General features: G+C 41.6%; 2 protein-coding genes across 2 annotated transcripts in view; one reads left to right on the top strand and one right to left on the bottom strand.

Moving 5' to 3' along the window:
• Positions 1-10523, bottom strand: part of FAM169B (Protein) — a 41408-nt gene extending 30885 nt beyond the window's left edge. Inside the window, exon 1 of the mRNA XM_071099435.1 lies at positions 10433-10523. Coding sequence (XP_070955536.1) covers positions 10433-10523 — 91 coding nt within the window. The remainder of the gene's footprint in view (positions 1-10432) is intronic.
• Positions 3497-4082, top strand: LOC105479396 (mitochondrial import receptor subunit TOM20 homolog). Its single transcript, XM_071099434.1, has one exon. The coding sequence runs from the start codon at positions 3606-3608 to the stop codon at positions 4041-4043; it is 438 nt and encodes a 145-aa protein (XP_070955535.1). The 5' UTR covers positions 3497-3605; the 3' UTR covers positions 4044-4082.
• Positions 10524-18731: the final 8208 nt, after the last annotated feature.

Below are 18731 nucleotides of genomic sequence, written 5' to 3'. Positions count from 1 at the left end.
AAAAAATTTTTTTTAATTACGTACACACAACCAATACAAAAAATAAGCAAAGGATTTGAATAAATACTTCTCCAAAGAAGATATACAAATGGCCAATAAGCATGTAAAAACATGCTCAGTAATCTTTAGGGAAATGCAAATCAAAACTACGAGATACCACTTCACATCCATTAGGATGGTTACCATAAAAAAATAAGTGTTAGAAAAAATGGGGAGAAATTACAACCCTTGTGCACTGTTGGTAAGAATGTAAGGTGGTACAGCCACCATGGGAAACAGTGCAGCGGTTCCTCAAAAAATGAAACCTAGAATTGCCACATGATCCAGCAATTCCAGTTTTGAGTGTATGCCTAAACCAGAGTCTCAAAGAGATATTTGTATACCCATAGTTTACAGCAACATTATTCACAACAGCTACAACATGGATGCAATCCAAGTGTCCACTAACAAATGAATCAATAAGCAATATGTGGCATATACATACAGTGGAATATTATTCAGTTTTAAAAAGGAAGGACATTCTGACACATGCTATAACACAGGTGAAACTGGAGGACATTATGCTAAGTGAAATAAGCCAGTCACAGAAGGAAAAATACTGAGTGATTCCACTTATATGAGACACTTAACATCGTCAGATTCAAACAAAGTAAAATGGTAATTTCAAGAACTGGAGAAAGAGTGAAACGGCAAGTTATTGTTTAATGGGTACAGTTTCCATTTTATAATATGGAAAGCGTTCTGGAGATGGATAGTGGTGATGGTTATACAACATCATCAATATATTTAATACCATTGAACCATACACTTAAAAATAAGTAAGATGCATTTTATTTTATGTGTATTTTACTACAATAAAAAAATTGGGAACAAAAAGCAAAGAAACCACCAAAAAATTATAGAATTAATAGGAGATTTTAGCAAGGCTGACAAACCCAAAATCAATACTTAAAAATCTATATATTGGCCAAGGCAGGCAGATTGCCTGAGCTCAGGATTTTGAGACCAGCCTGGGCAACATGGTGAAACCCTGTCTCTACTAAAATACAAAAAATTAGCCAGGCGTGGTGGCGTGTGCCTGTAGTCCCAGCTACTCAGGAGGCTGAGGCAGGAGAATCACTTGAACCCGGGAGGCGGAGGTTGCAGTGAGCCAAGATCACGCCACTGCACACCTGGGCAACAGACCAAAACTCCATCTCAAAAAAAAAACAACAACTATATATTAGAAACAAGTGGAAAAAGGCTTTAAAATAAGATATCATTTCATAGCCATCAGATCAGCAACCACTAAAACGCTGGACAATACCAAGTGTTGGCAAAGATAAGGAGCAACAAAGCCTTCAACCTTCTGCTGGTGAGAATATAAATGGCTACAGTCATTTAGCAAAACAGTTGAGCTTGGTCATTACCTAGGAATGCTGAACTCGTGCCTACTCCACAGGTGGAAAGCCCAGTTCGAGTTATATACCCTAGATCAGTGTTTCTTAAACATTTTTCATTATGGCCAATTCAAGTAGCCTTTTAAGACATTTTTAATCAAATACTAATAAAAAATAAGACTTTGTTAAATAATGTTGATCTTTGAAAAGCCACAAATCACTGTAAATATCTAGGATTTTTTTGCTCCCCAAGAACAAATCACTGTCTCATTGGGGGCAATACCTCCTTGCTGAGAATGTGTGCCTTAGGTCAGTGGTTCTCACACTTTAGAGTACATGAGAATCACCTGCAGGGCTTGTTAACACAGACTGCTGGGCCCCACTGCAGAGTTTCTGATTCAGTAAGTCTGGGGAAGAGCCCGGAATTCCTGTATCCTACACTACATGAGCAGCACAAAGCTGTGTCCTCTGGGGGGCTCTAAAAATTAGAGTTGTCAGCAAAGGGCTGCCTGGTGGTCTTGACTAAGAGTATTCCAGCCCAGGTTGACACCAGAATACTTTTAGGCGAGACCACCAGGATTCCTCCATGGATTATTATGGGATATCTGCCTAACCCATAGCTCTTCTTTAAAATTGCCCCACCATAGCCTCAGTTAAAGAGACAGGGCTAGACAGCCGTCTCTGATCCACAGCATCCAGCCCACTTGACCACAGTTGAGCAAAAGGTGGACCCATGATCCATCCACAAGAAACCAATCCACCAGCCAGCTGGACTAGCACTATAGTAGATCCCGGCCCTTGAAAGCAGTACAGTTAGAAGCCAGGCTGGCATCACAGCAAACTAAAGTCAACATTCTAAGGGAGCAAGAAACTTCAGTAAGTAAAGGAAGCTGGTCTGCAAAGAGACTAGCAGAGTAGCACCCCACTAGCAGCTGTGGGGTCACCATCCCGGCCTTAGAAGCCAGGCAGCACCCCACGAACTTCCCCTGCCCTCTTCCAGTGCCCTCCCTTCTTGTAATTCCAGGAGTAGACCTCTGTTCCTTGCAGTGGCAAGTCCCTTCTCTTTGGGTGGCAGACTTGGTACCTGAAACAACACTGCACTCTTGCCCCTCCATTTTTTGCTATGCTTCTATTAAAGTCCGGAAGACGGCAAGGGGGTCCCTGCTTGATGGGACAACAGTACAGGAGGTCCTTGTGGGCCTGCTGTCTGGGGAAGACAGAGAACAGAAGGCCCTGGTGACAGGCAGGGCTGAGTCCCACTCCACAGTGTCACTGTCATCTCACAGGTCCCATGCTTGCCTGGGCTCTAAATCACCTAGTTTAATATTTTTAAGTGTTGCCCTTGTATTTGTTCAAGGACTTTCAGGAATCATTTGTGTTGGGCTTTCAGGAATCTGAAATGCAAAGGTGTTCTTTTTAGATTTTTATACAAAACCAAAATACTTACTAGCTCTGCCTTAAATTGGCCTACTCTCCACTCCCCAGTCCAGTATTTTCTTCCCTTGAATGCTAACAGTTTTGTGGAATGGTGGTTTTAAAGCAAAAGTTAAAGTAAAACCTCACAATTTTGATTACCTAGGGAAAATTTCAACATGAAATAGTGAATGGCTGAAGTGTCAATATTTTGTAAGAAAGACAATTACAGAACCATCAAACAAAGGGAGAAACTCAAACCACTCTATTAGCAAAATGTGTCCAAAGAGGGGTCTACCTGAAAATATCTTATTTATTCTATATAAAGGCACTCACTTGTTTGAAAACTGACTGGGCTCTTCAGCAGTAATTGGACACAAACTACTGATACACACATTATTGTGAATGAATCTCAAAGGCACTATGCTGAGTGAAAGAAGTCAGTCTCCAATGGCTAAACACCGCCTGATTTCACATATAGGATATTCTAAAAGAGACAAAACTGTAGTGATGGAGAACAGACCAGTGGTTGCTGGGGTTATGGGGAGGGGGGATGAAGTGTATGGGGGAGGTAATGAAACTATTGTTTACTTTCATTGTGGTTGTGGTTATTCAAACCTATACATGGGTTAAAATTCACAGAGTCGTAAAGCCTCCCAAAAATGAATTTTACGCTACAACTTTTAAAAATAAGATTTAGTTCCTGGCCCGCGGCCGTCGGGTGTGAGCTGCGCCGACCGCTCTGAGGGTTCGTGGCCCACCACTCCTTCGCCATCTCTGCCGCCACCGTCCACGCTCAGCGTCGTAGAGAAGATGGTGGGTCGGAACAGCGCCATCGCCGCCGGTGTAAGCGGAGCTCTTTTTATTGGGTACTGCATCTACTTCGACCGTAAAAGACGAAGTGACCCCAACTTCAAGAACAGGCTTCGAGAACGAAGAAAGAAACAGAAGCTTGCCAAGGAGAGAGCTGGGCTTTCCAAGTTACCTGACTTTAAAGATGCTGAAGCTGTTCAGAAGTTCTTCCTTGAAGAAATACAGCTTGGTGAAGAGTTACTAGCTCAAGGTGAACATGAGAAGGGCATAGACCATCTCACAAATGCAATTGTTGTGTGTGGACAGCCACAGCAGTTACTGCAGGTCTTACAGCAAACTCTTCCACCACCAGTGTTCCAGATGCTTCTGACTAAGCTCCCAACAATTAGTCAGAGAATTGTAAGTGCTCAGAGCTTGGCTGAAGATGATGTGGAATGAGAAACAAATGTCAACATAATAAAATCTCAGTTAAAAATATATTTAAAATTTTTGGTAGTTGAGCAGCTCTGGGGGAATAAGGGCAAATATGAACTACACTGAAATCTACCAAAGTTAATGTTTACTTTGTGTAGATCCATTTGTCTATTTTATTTATTTTTCCCAGTGAAAAGTGTATTTTGGTAGAAACACTTTTTATTCATTTTATACACTTTTTATTCATTTTATAAATACACTATGAGTTACTAAAAAATAAAAAATAAGATTTAAAGTTACTTGCAGACAGAAAAGGTATAGCTAAAATGCTTAGAAACAATGTATACTCTGCCAGGCGCGGTGGCTCATGCCTGTAATCCCAGTACTTTGGGAGGCTGAGGAGGGCAGATCACAAGGTCAGGAGTTCGAGACCAACCTGGCCAACATGGTGAAACCCCGTCTCTACTAAAAATACAAAAATTAGCTTGGCGTGGTGGCACGTGTCTGTAATCCCAGCTACTCAGGAGGCTGAGGCAGGAGAATCACTTGAACCTGGGAGGCAGAGGTTGCAGTGAGCAGAGATTGTGCCACTGCACTCCATCCTGGGTGACAAAGCAAGACTCCATCTCAAAAAAAAGAAAGAAAGAAAGAAAAGAAACAACATATACCCTTCAGTAGGCGTATTAGTCTGTTCCCACATTGCTATAAAGAAATACCTGAAACTGGGTAATTTATAAGAAAAAAGGTTTAAGTAGCTCAGGGTTCTACAGGCTGTACAGGAAGCATGGCTGGGGAGACCTCAAGAAACTTTCAATCATGGCCGAAGGCAAAGAGGAAGCAGGCACATCTTACACGGCCAGAGCAGGAGGAAGAGAGACTGAAAGGGGAGGTACTACACACTTTTAAACAGCTAGAACTTTTGAGAATTCATTCACATCATGAGAACAGCAAGGGGGAAGTCCACCCCATGACCCAATTACTTCCCACTGGGCCCCCACTCCACCACTGGGGGTTACAATTGGACATGAGATTTGGGCGGGGCCACAAATCCAAACCATATCAGTAGGTAAAACCTGGCCCCTGTGATACTATTTATGCAATGAATTTGTCCATTTTGTTTTCCTCACAGAATGAAATTATAAACTTCAGCCAAGTCCAGGCTAAATTAACAGACATTCTGAATCATATGGATCTAAGCTTATGAAGAGAAACTGTTGTACTGAAAAGTGAGGAAGCATGCCATTTGCTGTGCCCATCTCTCAAACACCAATACAGCACCACCACATAACGCTGTGGCAGGCACCAAGACAGAGCCAAGGCTGAAGAAACATCAATAACTGTTCTGAACTTTTGAACTACAAACCCTTCCTATAGTCAATTAAACCACATGTACTCACTGGCAAATTTTCTTAACTTACATGTGTAAAATAACAAAAGATCACAAAATATACCTAATCACTATCAAAATTACTTTTTGTTTAATTTACCTGCATGCATAGCAACCGTTTTTTAATTCATCTAAATAGATCCCTCTCTCAACTTACAGGAAAAGATGGGAAGGCAAGGAACAAAATTCTATGTTCTATACATGAACAGAATATTAGATAAGGCTGGTGAGATGAAGTGGTCATGCAAATCCCTACATATAATAACTATTAAAAAAAATAAATTTAATAAAATATTTAAAGAAACTGCAAGGCATCCAAAAGCAGAGAGAAGCCAGAGGAAAATTGGCTGGGCGCAGTGGCTCACGCCTGTAATCCCAGCACTTTGGGAGACCGAGGCAGGTGGATCATGAGGTCAGGAGATCGAGACCATCCTGGTTAACACAGTGAAACTCTGTCTCTACTAAAAAAATACAAAAAATTAGCCAGTCGTGGTGGCGGTCGCCTGTAGTCCCAGCTACTCGGGAGGCTGAGGCAGGAGAATGGCGTGAGCCCGGGAGGCAGAGCTTGCAGTGAGCCAGGATTGTGCCACTGCACTCCAGCCTGCGCAACAGAGTGAGACTCCATCTCAGAAAAAAACAAAAAAGAAGCCAGAGGAAAATTTACTTTCAGAAAACTGCAACCGAAATCGGTAGAACCTGTGAGTTTACAGTTTACCAGCCACAGGATTAATTCCACCTGCAAGGCTACAAAAAAAAAAAAAAAAACATTGGTGGGAAAAATCGCAGCCTTACCAGCTAAATGTGTCAAATATCAGAATTCAGGATGGGAAAAGAAGCAGAAATTTAATGAGGAAGCCCTAGCAGCATGAGAACCACAGAATTAGTGAGACCCAAATTCAGAGCATAAACTTCCCAAATCTGGCTTATAGCTAGTCTACATATGAGTGGAGCAGACCCCAAGGGATCCGGCAAAAAAGAAGTCAGAGCCCAGAGAGATACCCACTCTTGAAAGATGGAACTACACAGGATTAGACCTCTGTGTCCTCACCCAAATCTCATCTCGAATTGTGGTCTCCACATGTTAAGGGAGAGACCTGTAATACCCACATGTCAAAGGAGGGAGGTGATTGCAGTTTAAATCCAGGCAAGTTCAATGCCTGCTAAAACAAAAATCTCAAAATCCTCAGAAAAAAAAAAAAAATTCAGTTGCTGCAATGACTAGTTTTCAACCAAAAATTACTAAATATGCAAAGAAACAGGAAAGTGTGACCCTTACTCAGGAAAAAAATAATGGTGGTCAATAGAACTGACTTTACAAAGGTGATTCAGATTCATCTGCCATCTATAATTCGCTGCTAAGTCAATTGAAAAATTAAGGGAAGCTGTATTAGTCTGTTTTGTGCTGCTATAAAAGAATACCTGAGGCTGGGTAATTTGTAAAGAAGGGAGGTTTATTTGGTTCCTGGTTGTGCAGGCTGTACTAGAAGCATGGCACCAGCATCTGCTTCTGGTGGGGCCTCAGGAAGCTTCCATTCATGGTGGAAGGCAAAGGAGAGCAGCCGTGTCACATGGAGAGAGAGGGAGCAAGAGAGGGATGGGAAGTGCCATGCTTTTTTAAACAATCTGCTCTAGTATGAACTAATACAGCTAGACTCACTCAGTATCACAGGGAAGGTGCCAAGTCATTCATGAGAGATCTGTCCCCATGACCAAGACACCTCTCAGTAGGCCCCATCTCCATCTCCAACAATGGGGGGTCACATTTTAACCTGAGATTTGGAGGGGACAAATATCCAACCTGTATCAGAAGTATTTTGGCCTGAAGGAAAACGACGCTGGATAGCAACTGTTTAAAAGAGCATGTCTCCTCCCCACTCTTGCTCCCTTGCAGATATGAATGACACCACCAATCACCATAACCTGACAGTTCTAAACATTACACCCAACAACTGCAGAATATACTCTTTTAAGTCCCCACAGAATGTTCCCAAAGATAGACCACACACTAGGTCATAAAACAACTCTCTTTTTCAGAATATTAAAATATAGCAGACTATATTCTCTTACTGCAGCAGAATTAAACTAGAAATCAACAAAAAATAAAACATCAGAGATAGCCCCCAAATATCTGGAAATTAAAAACTCACTTTTAAAGAACCCTTAGAAATCACAAAGTATTTTAGAAAATATTTTCAACTGAATAATAGTGAAAATTGATCAATTAGACTTCATCAACATTTAAAACTTTTGCTCTTTGACAACCACTGTCATCAAAATGAAAATGTTTTCAAAACATGTATCTGATAAAAAGCTTTTATCTAAAATATTTAAAGATTCTTGAAGCTCAATAATTTAAAAAACAATTAAAAATGGGCAAAAATATTTGAACAGACGCTTCATCAAACAAGTTATATGACCATCAAATAAGCACATGTTTAATATCATCCATCATTAGTGAAATAGTGAAATGTGAATTAAAACCAAAATCAGCCACCACTTCACACCTTATAGACTGGCTAAAATGAAAAAGACTGACAATACCAAGTACTGACAAGGATGTGGTGCAACTGTAACTCTCAGACATTGCTGCTGGTAATACACATATTGATTCCATCCCTCATTCTGTCTCCCTAAAAATGTTAATCCATAAAAAGGCAGTAAAAAAAAGTTGGCAATGGACACCTGAAAAACACATTTGCTTTATTTATTTTATTTTCTACAGGTTTGACACTTTTTTTTTTTTTTTTTTTTTTTTTTTGAGACAGGGTCTCACTCTTTTACCCAGGATGGAGTGCAGTGGCATGATCTCGGCTCAAGTGATCTTCCTACCTCAGCCTCCTGAGTAGCTGGTGTGCACCACCATGCCCAGTTGGTTTTTGTACTTTTAGTAGAGATGGGGTTTCATCATGTTGCCCAGGCTGGTCTCTAACTCGTGAGCTCAAGGAATCTGCCCACCTTGGCCTCCCAAAGTGCTGGGATTACAGGCACGAGCCACAACACACGTTTGACACTTGTTAAACCCACTAAATTGCCGAGTAACTAACAGTCCATTGCCACTTCAAAAACCAGTTCATTGATGAAAATAATGTGACCTCACAAGCAGCTTCAGGGAACTTTTCACTGAATTTGTGGGATCCATCAGAAATGAAAAAGCAGAATTCAAGCACCCAGTCTGACCTGCCTCAGCTCAGCATCCTTAGATCCTCCCTCTCCTCCAAGGCTCTGAATCTGCCTGGGGAAGAGCATGGCAGTTGCAGACAACCCCTGCGTCCCTCCCCAGAATCAGGACCCTTGGTATCACTGCCTCCAGGAATAGCAGCAGAACCAGGCAAGACCAAGGTCAAGCTCTTTCTGCCACCTACCTGTGGTTTCACACATCAAGCTGGAATCTGTTAACAGTTTTTGTTATTATTAGTAGGATGTCTACACCACAAATGATTTGGTTACAGATTCAAAAACAGCCATTTGGTAGAAAATGACCACTGATGAGTCTCCCAGGAAAGAGGAGTTACAAAAAGCTTCCTTTACATTTTAATTTTTCTCTAGATCCTTTGGTCTATCTTAAATGGCGAAAGAACATGACCATTCAAAAAAGTGAAAGGGCATCAAAATCTGAGGGCAAAGGCTGTCATGAGGAAAGGAGACGAAAGCCACAGGGGCTAAAGCTACGACTGACTTTGCAAATAATTAACCAAGAAATGAAGAAGTGGTCTGGATGAGAAACTGCTGTATCTCACTGAGGAAAAAACAAAAAAGTGAGAAACACAAATTTATCGCATCCTGGACAGGTCAAGCACACACACAATGTGAACATGGCTCAGAACCAAATTCAGCATCTTTAGCGCCGGAGAAAAACATCTAACTCATAGTACATCCATGGCAGTTTACTGAGTAGACTGATTTTTGTTAAAATTGAGAACTTTTTGACAACCAAATGATGGGGCTGGAATTAGTTAGGTGAGAGATGTTGACAGCCTTTAAAAATTAAATAAAGAGGCCAGGCATGGTGGTTCATGCCTGTAATCCCAGCACTTTGGGAGGCTGAGGCAGGAGGATCACTTGAGCCCAAGAATTTGAGGCAGCAGTGAGTTATGATCACGACCCTGCACTCCATCCTGGATGACAAAGAGATCCCATCTCAAAAAAAAAAAAAAAAAAAAAAAAAAAGAGAGAGAGAAGAAAAGAAAGAATGAAAAAAAGAAAGCAACTTTAAAGAAAAAAACCGGTGGCCAGGCGCAGTGGCACACACCTGCAATCCCAGCACTTTGGGAGGCTGTAGCGGGCAGATGGCTTAAACTCAGGAGCTCGAGACCAGCCTGGGCAACATGGCAAAACCCCATCTCTACAAAAAATACAAAAATTAGCCAGATGTGGCTGGAGTCCCAACTACCCAGGAGGCTGAGGCGGCAGGACCACCTGAGCCCAGGGAAGTTGAGGCTGCAGTGAGCCATGATCGTGCCACTGTACTCCAGCCTGAGCGACATCAAGCAAGACCCTGCCTCAAAAAATTAAAAAAAAAAAAAAAAAAAGACGAGACAAATCCCTTCAGCAAAATGGTACTAGTCCCACACTTACCACTGGTGACTGCCTTCGAGTCAGAGATTTTCACCCTAACTTTGTTATCATGGCCGGACTCCCTCTCTTCTGATGTAATGTCTATAAATCTTGGCATCCAAGGTGCTTTTGCTCCACATATCAGCTATTAGCACTGGTATTTTTCCTGACAACTAACTAGTAACACTGAAGGAAAGAAACGAATTTTATACCATTAACTACAATTAGGTGTTTTTTAGAGGGGACATGGCACTGCCTGGAAATTAAAGGGACATGCTTTTGACCATGTTTGCCACTGAGATGAGAAATGTGGTGGAAATGGAATCCATACATGGGGTTCATTTACACCCAACTTAATCCACGAGAAAAGATTCTCTCCACATAGCTGGTGCTGAGGGAACCCTCCAGACCAGGCAGACCCCTAGAGAGCCCCCCTCAGTCCAGCCTGAAGTGGTGGCCGTGCATCCCTCACCTTTCATCTTGGTTGTGTAAAACCCAACAGCCGCTCCACGTCTCCACAGGATTTTAGCTTGTTCCTTCACAGAGTGAGGTAGAAAAAACATGTCATCATCATCCAAATTTCTCTCCAGTCTTCCAAAAATAATGACGTTTAAAATGAAAAGCACAATCCTTTCCCCAAATGACTGAACCTTTGGGGGAAAAAAAAAGAAAGAAAGAAAAGAGCAACAATAATCACGTGAGACAAGAGAGGAAAATCATATGCAATAAATTCTGTGCTTGGACGTGACCCACACATTGGGGCCAGGTGTGAGCTCCTCCATCGAAGATTCATTTTGTGCTCAAAGATCCAAAACGTGAATCATGGCATCTCACAGAGGCTTCCACACCACTGACCTTTCACACCATGCGGCCTCCAGGAGCAGAGAACAACACCAGGGGCGGCCCCTGGGTCCTCAAGACCACGGACCAGGAATGTGAGACGACAAAACACAATCCATCACATTGTAACAAAACAGGAATTTAACACTGGGGGACTGGGCAACCCATTTCAACTGACTCGCTGGATGTGTCCTGAAATAAACCCAATCTGCCATTTTCATGATAGCAGGCCCCGGAATTCTGGCCGTCAGAAGGAGGGTAAATAATGTGGGAGATCAATTGCTACACCAAAAGCAAGTGAGTTTCAACGGCTTGTGACCGATTTGGAGCACACACTGGCGTCCTAATCCCAGAGAATTACAGGGACTCGGGGCACACCCCTTCTAAGGCTGTAAAATTGAACCATCTCTTGCCTGTAGCAAAGTTATCACAAGTAAGGAAATTGTATTGTGGTCAAAGTCAGGCCCACACAGATAGAAGCTTTCCTCTTCACAAGTCAAAATGACTTCACACTCCTGCCTATTAAAATGCTGTGCATTTGTGTAGCCCATGGATGGCAAATAGGTGGTAGAAACCAAGGTCTCCCACCCCTGGATTCAGAGCAGACCTATCTGTCCAGCTAAGCGTGGACACGGTCTCAGAAGCCTCCTTAACACAGCCCTTCAGACAGTCACGAGCAACTGCTAAAATGTGGCACGAGGTGAAACCAATCAGCTATTTACGAAGTGACAATACTGTTGTATTGGAATTTACTCTGCAACACTGCTAGGTGACAGCCTCTGCGTGTGTGTATTTGTCACTTCATCCTATGCATTACCTCTAGATCAACAAGGCCACTAACTGGTCCATGACATCCACCCACATGCTCCCATTTGATTCTCACCACCTCGCTCGGGAGGTCCTGGTTCATAGGTGGGGAAATTGAGGCTCAAAGAGGGTGATTACATTTATTGATTTCCCTGCCTCATTTCAAAGAGGACTTGAGACAGCTGGACAAGGGATCTGTCAGAGGCAGGCACAAAACAACAGACTGGGGCTTTCCATTCCAGCCAGCGATTTCCTTCTTCATCTTCATCCATTAGAAATGAGATTTGGGGAAAGAGGATAATACAAATGTTAATACTTCATTTTATATTTAATACTTGACCCTTGGATTATCATCCTCATCGTTTGTGGTTTGTGGGTTGTTACCCTGGATTTGCTGGGAGGTCTTCAGCAATTCACAACCTCTTTGAGTCTTGGTTTCCCCCTCCAGTCAAGGGATAAGATCCTTCATGTGGTCTCTAAAATACATGCATGTTTTTCAAATGCTCTGGTAATAAAAATAAGGCAGCTTGCAGCAAATGGCAAGAAGTGTTCAGTGCCAATAAACTTATGAATTGGCCAGAATGTAAAATATTTCACCTTCATCTGGAGTTAAATCTTAAATGAGAAAAAGATTAGTGAAAACCACACTAGCTTGGCTCTGAGAAGCCATCACATTTTGTATCTCAGACAGCGGCAGCCAAATCAAGTTCAGACATTAAGAATAACCAGCTAGTCACAAAACAAGATTGGTGTCGTGGGGGAGGTTATATTTTTCAACTTATAAAACCAAAAAGTTCAGAAGAAAGCCAGAAGACAAAAGCAGATTGCATCTGGCAGAAGGGAAATATCCAATCAAAAACTGGCAGGAGAAAAAGAGGAGAAAGAAAATGTACTTAATTTGTCCAATTTCATTACGGGGGAGGAAAACATGTGACATGTGATTTTTGACTCAGAAATGTTTCTGAAAACACAAAACTAAGTTCCAGTTCACATCCCTCATCAGGACCACTAATTAAGTTAACAGGAAAAACATTAAGAAATCTTGTGGGGTTTTTTTGGTAATTTGTGAAGAAAAGCTGGCTAGGAAACAAAATGTAATTAAAAGAAAAAGAAAAAAAGTCAAGACCTAAAGTTCTACAAACAGAGAGAGGAAATATTCCCTTGTACAGCTGGGGTAGGATAGATCTTTACAACATGGTTCATTAAGTGGAAATAACACCCTAGTTTCTTTCTGTTCATAATATAGGCCACATTTTCAGAAAATGTGGGGGTTTTCTCATTTAAACTTAGAAGAAGAGATGACAAATGAAGGAAGTAACAACTCTTGTTCTGAAAAAATTATTTAAGGAGCCATTCACATTCTTCATAGCATTCAGAACAGTCAATCATTAAGTGGCACCTGGCCCACCTGCGGCACCAGAGCTGGGACAGCAACGCAAACCAAGATGCCAAGCACCACACTGGGTACGTCATGCTCACTTGCTGAATCTCAGGCCATCTCTAATGTGCTGGAAGAAAAACCTTTTCAAAATAATATCTACGGAGTCAATTAAAACGAGACCTAAAAAAGACAACTCATAGAATGGGAAAAAAATAACTGCAAATCATATATGCGATAAGGATTACGCATATGAAAAACTCTGCATATGAAACTCTGCATATGAAAAACTCTCACAACCCAATAGTAAAAAGTCAAATAGCCCAATTAAAAAGTGGGCCAAGGATCTTCATAAACATTTTCCCAAAGGGGATCTATAGATGGCCAATCAGCACATGAAAAGATGCTCACCATCCTTAGCCATCATGGAAATGCAAATTAAAACTACAGTGAGATTCTACTTCACACCTACTAGGAGGGAGAACATTAAAAAGACAATAACAAGTGCTGGTGAGGATATGGAGTGACTGAAACCCTCAGACACTGCTGTTGAGAATACAGAATGGTGTGGCTGCTGGGGAAAGTAGTTGGACAATTCCTCAATATATGAAACGTAGAGTTACCACATGACCAGCAATTCCACTCCTAGATATATACTCAAGAGAACTGAAAATATGTATCTCACAAAAACTTACATACAAATGCTTATAGAAGTATTATTAATCATAGTCAAAAAGTGGATACAATTCAAATGTCCATCAACTGAAAAATGGATAAATGAAATGTGGTATATCCATACAATGGACTATTATTCACCCCCAAAAAAAGAATGAAGTACTGATGCATGCTACAGTGGATGAACTCTGAAAAGATTTTGTCAAGTTAAAGAGGCTGTTTACACAAGACCACCTGTCATATGATTCCATTTATAGGAAATATCTAGAATAGGCAAATCCATAAAGACAGAAAGCAGATCAATGGTTTCCAGGGACTGGGGAAAGACAGGAATGAGGAGTGATGCTAATGGGTAGAAAGCTTCTTTTTAAAATGATGAAAATGTTCTGGAATTAGTGGTGATTGATATACAACGTTGTGAATATATTAAAACTCCCTGCATTGTGCACTTTAAAAGAATGAAGCTTATGATGTGTGAATTTATCTTAATGAAGCTCTTGTTTAGAAAAAAATCAAGAACTAATTTTTTTTTTTTTTTTTTGAGACGGAGTCTCGCTCTGTCACCCAGGCTGGAGTGCAGTGGCCGGATCTCAGCTCACTGCAAGCTCCGCCTCCCGGGTTCACGCCATTCTCCTGCCTCAGCCTCCCGAGTAGCTGGGACTACAGGCGCCTGCCACCTCGCCCGGCTAAGTTTTTGTATTTTTAGTAGAGACGGGGTTTCACTGTGTTACCCAGGATGGTCTCGATCTCCTGACCTCGTGATCCGCCCGTCTCGGCCTCCCAAAGTGCTGGGATTACAGGCTTGAGCCACCGCGCCCGGCCAAGAACTAATTTTTTTTAATTGCTCAGCAGAAAAAATAAATAAATAAAATAAAACCTGGATTAACAACTTGGGAACATTACCTGAGACCTCTTATAGGGATTATCTAATTTCAGAACCTTCGAGGTATTTGTGTGTAGATGAAGACATCGAGGCTGAGTCACACTGCCAGTAAGTGAGGTAGCTGGGTACAAACTTCCATCTCCTTGACATCAGGCTGGAGATCTTTGAAGTGTTGTGCCTGAGACTATTTCCCCTCTCTGTCTGTAGAACTTTAGGTCTTGACTTTTTTTTCTTTATCTTTTAATTGTATTTTGTTTCTTAGCCATTCTCCATACTGAACCTGAAAGAAAACTGATATTTCATTCATTATTTACAGGGCTCTATGAAGGGAACCGAATGGCATGCCAGATAACTGTAAACAAGATCACACATTTCAAGACTGCAGGGAAGCATCATCCTTCTTCCCACCTATGGAATTAAGATAAATATACCAGTCAAATGAAAATGGGTGAATGTGAGGCACACAGTCCAAACTCTCAGCTGGGTACTGGCTTCCTCCTTAGCCTTGGCCCCAGCCAAAGTTCAGCCAAGAGGACGCCACCTGGACCTCTGAGAAGTTCCTCTGGCTCCTGCCTTCACACCTGCCATTGCAGGTCTCTGCTTTACAACTGCTCAACAGAGGCACAGCTCTTCAAAGATCACCAGGTCTGATGTCAAGGAGACAGATGTTTGTACCCAGCTAAATCACTTACTGGCTGTGTGACTCAGTTTCAATGTGTTCATCTGCAAAACAAATACCTTGAAGGTTCTGACATTAGATAAGCTCTATAGAGGCTGAGGTAACATACAGGATAATATCTGCTATAATTCTAACTTATGCTAAGTGCCAATAAACATTACCTGAATGTACTAAGCAGAAGTTTCCCATACAACAGAGAGATGGTGTATATTAAAGTTTTAAAACTTAGACATGAGGGGCCACTTGGGAAAGTAAAATAGACTTATCAGTAGCCAGATATCTGTTATACATAGCACTGAGTGCTGTTTTCCTTGCTAGCAGGGTGTTATGGATTGAATTATCACCCCCAAAAAGCTGTTGACATCCTAACTCCCAGTTGTGTGAATGTGACCTTATTTGGAAATAGAGTCTGCTGATCAATCAACATGAGGGGATTCAGTTGGTCTCTAATCCAATATGACTCGTGTCCTTATAAAAAAGGAGGATTTTGACAGAGACAGACACACACATAGAGAACGATGTGGAAATACAAGGAGAAGGTCATCTACAAGCCAAGAAACCCCTGAGGTTACTAGAAGCTAGGAGGGAAGCCAGGAACAGATTCTCATTTACAGCCCTCAAAAGAAAACAACCCTGTCGATTGCTTGATTTCAGACTTTCCAGCCTCCAGAACTGTGAGACAATACATTTCTGTTTTGTGGTACTCTGTGGTACTAGGAAATGAAGACATGGCTAGACTGCTTTAAATTATCAAATTATCAAGTAAGCACTGTGACTTTTAAAACCTCTTTTACAATGTTCATTTAAAATTGCATCAACTCACCTTCATCAATCCTTCTCTTGCAGGATCAGAGGTTCCTAGTGCATCTTCCGTGGACCACAAGGATCCCTTTATGTAAACAGCCACAACTGGAGAGAAAGCCAAGAGAGGATGATGTGCATACAGCAAACTGGCCAACAGAGGGGCAGCTTCACAGCACAGAGCCACTGACAAGGTGCAAAGGAAGATGATTTGTGGGGAAAGCAGGTGATATTTTTAGAGCTGAATTTACTGAACAGGAAAGATTGACCACTCTCACATGAAGCAGGCTTCACAGATGTTTCAGAGGTGGCCTGTTGTTGACACAAAACAGGATATATCCCAATGTTTGGGGACACAGCAGGATACACACCAATATTGACAAATCCAATGAGTAAGAATTACCTTTTTTTGAGTCAGATTATCGTTCTGTCACCCAGGCTAAAGTGCAATGGCGCAATCTTGGCTCACTGTGAGCTCCACCTCCCAGGTTCAAGTGGTTCTCCTGCTTCAGCCTCCCAAGTAGCTGGGACTACAGGTGTGAGCCACCATGCCTTACTAATCATTGTGTTTTGTAGAAACAGGGTTTCGCCATGTTGGCCAGGCTGGTCTCAAACTCCTGACCTCAAGTAATCCGCCTGCCTTGGCCTCCCAAAGTGCTGGGATTACAGGCATGAGATTTGTGGGTACATAGTAAATGTATATATTTATAGGATATCTGAGATGTTTTGATACAGGCATGCAATGCATATTAATGGAGTATCCAGCAGAACACTTACATCTGTAATCCCAGCACTCTGGAAGGCAGAGGTGGGCGGATCGCTTGAACCCAGGAGTTCAAAACCAGCTTGGGCAACATGGTGAAACCCCATCTCTGTGAAAAATACGAAATAATTAGCTGGGTGTGGTGGCACATGCCTGTCATCCCAAATACTTGAGAGGCTGAGGCTGGAGGATCATTTGAGTCCTAGAGGTCAAGGCTGCAGTGAGTCATGGGTGCACCACTGCACTCCAGCCTGGACAACAGAGTGAGACTCTATCTTAAAAAAAAAAAAAAGGAAAGACAAAAAATGATGTATATGTCCCCTCAAGCATTACATCCTTTGTGTCACAAACAATCTGATTCTACTCTTTTAGTTATTTTAAAATGTACAAGAATCACATTTTAAGCACCAAAGTTACTTTGGTTGTTTTCTAGTGTCTTTTTTATACCCCTTTGATCATCATTTTTATATCTGCCTCTCAAGGCCAGTATTTGAGCCTGAGGGTTCCAGAATCCACAGAATTATAAAAGAGGCCTCTTCCCAGTCAAACCTTTTTAGATGGAGATTTGGAGGAAAATGTGAACATGGAGTAGAAAACAAAAGCAATTGAACATTTCACATAAGCCTCAAGATTTTAAAACAAATGTTGTGGACCACTCGGGGTCAGCTGCCACAGCCTTTCTTCTGCTACTGAAGGAACTTTAGTAGAAAACTCTGTGAAGACCAAGCTACAGTGGTGTGATGGTTAATACTGAGTGTCAACTTGATTGGATTGAGGGATACAGAGTATTAATCCCAGGTGTGTCTATGTGGGTGTCGCCAGAAGAGTTTAACATTTGAGTCAGTGTGCTGGGGAAGGCAGATCCACCCTTAATCTGGTGGGCACAATCTAATCAGCTTCCAGCAAATATAAAGCAGGCAGAAAAACGTGAAAAGGAGAGATGGACCTAGCCTCCCAGCCTACATCTTTCTCCCATGCTGGATGCTTCCTGCCCTCGAACATCGGACTCCAAGTTCTTCAGCTTTGGGACTCAGACTGGTTCTCCTTGCTCCTCAGCTTGCAGAGAGCCTATTGTGGGACCTTGCGATTATGTAAGTTAATACTTAATAAACTCCGCTTTATACATATATATAATAATAAATTCCCCTTCACGTATATATATAAAATACTTAATAAACTCATATATATATACACACACACACACATATATCTCCTATAGGTATCCTGTTAATTCTGTCCCCCTAAGAGAACCCTGACTAATATAAGTGGCATTAGCCAGGTATTAAACATTAACTCTGCATAGCCAGCCCCTCCTCCCTAGAGACCAAGCCAGCCCCTCCTCCCTAGAGACCAACAGCATCGAACTCACCTTGTCAGTTTCATATGGGTGAATTATATCATCTCTGACAATGGTTTCAAAATTGACAGAGTCAGCTGGGAGCAAAGAGCCAATTAAATGCTTGACATCTGCCTTCATTTATTCGACCCAGTTCACTTCCAAAATGGCACCTACTAGAACTTCCAGGAGCTTTATAAGCTACAAGGATTATTTTCCTGCTTAACAAGGTGAATCAATAAAAGCTGTTGAAGTTACTAATATGCTGTATTGCTGTAATACAGATGTTCAATTTGCTAATACAATTTCAAACAAGAAATGTGTTATGATTCAGTGTTTATGTGGTGCCTTGCAAGTTTCACGGTGCACTGCAGACCATTAATTAGTCACACAAATTGTCACAAATAAGACTGAACTGTTGTTTTTTTTTCAAAACTCATCTTAAACTGCTAAGTATACATAACAATGAAACTGAAGTCCAATCACATGTAACGGTTAAAAACAAACTGCCCTCAAAACCAAATCTTGAAAAATAGAATCAGCCTTCTGGAGAGCAGGAGCTTTTGATCAATGAAGTATAATACCTTGTCCAGAGAACACAGGAGGGAG

Source organism: Macaca nemestrina, chromosome 7, assembly GCF_043159975.1.
Source record: "Macaca nemestrina isolate mMacNem1 chromosome 7, mMacNem.hap1, whole genome shotgun sequence".
Classification (NCBI taxonomy): Eukaryota; Metazoa; Chordata; class Mammalia; order Primates; family Cercopithecidae; genus Macaca; species Macaca nemestrina.
This window is presented reverse-complemented; position numbering and strand designations above follow the sequence as displayed.

Bases quoted from the DNA above. Each gene is read 5' to 3' on its own strand.
- LOC105479396 (XM_071099434.1), top strand. From the start codon at position 3,606: ATGGTGGGTCGGAACAGCGCCATCGCCGCCGGTGTAAGCGGAGCTCTT.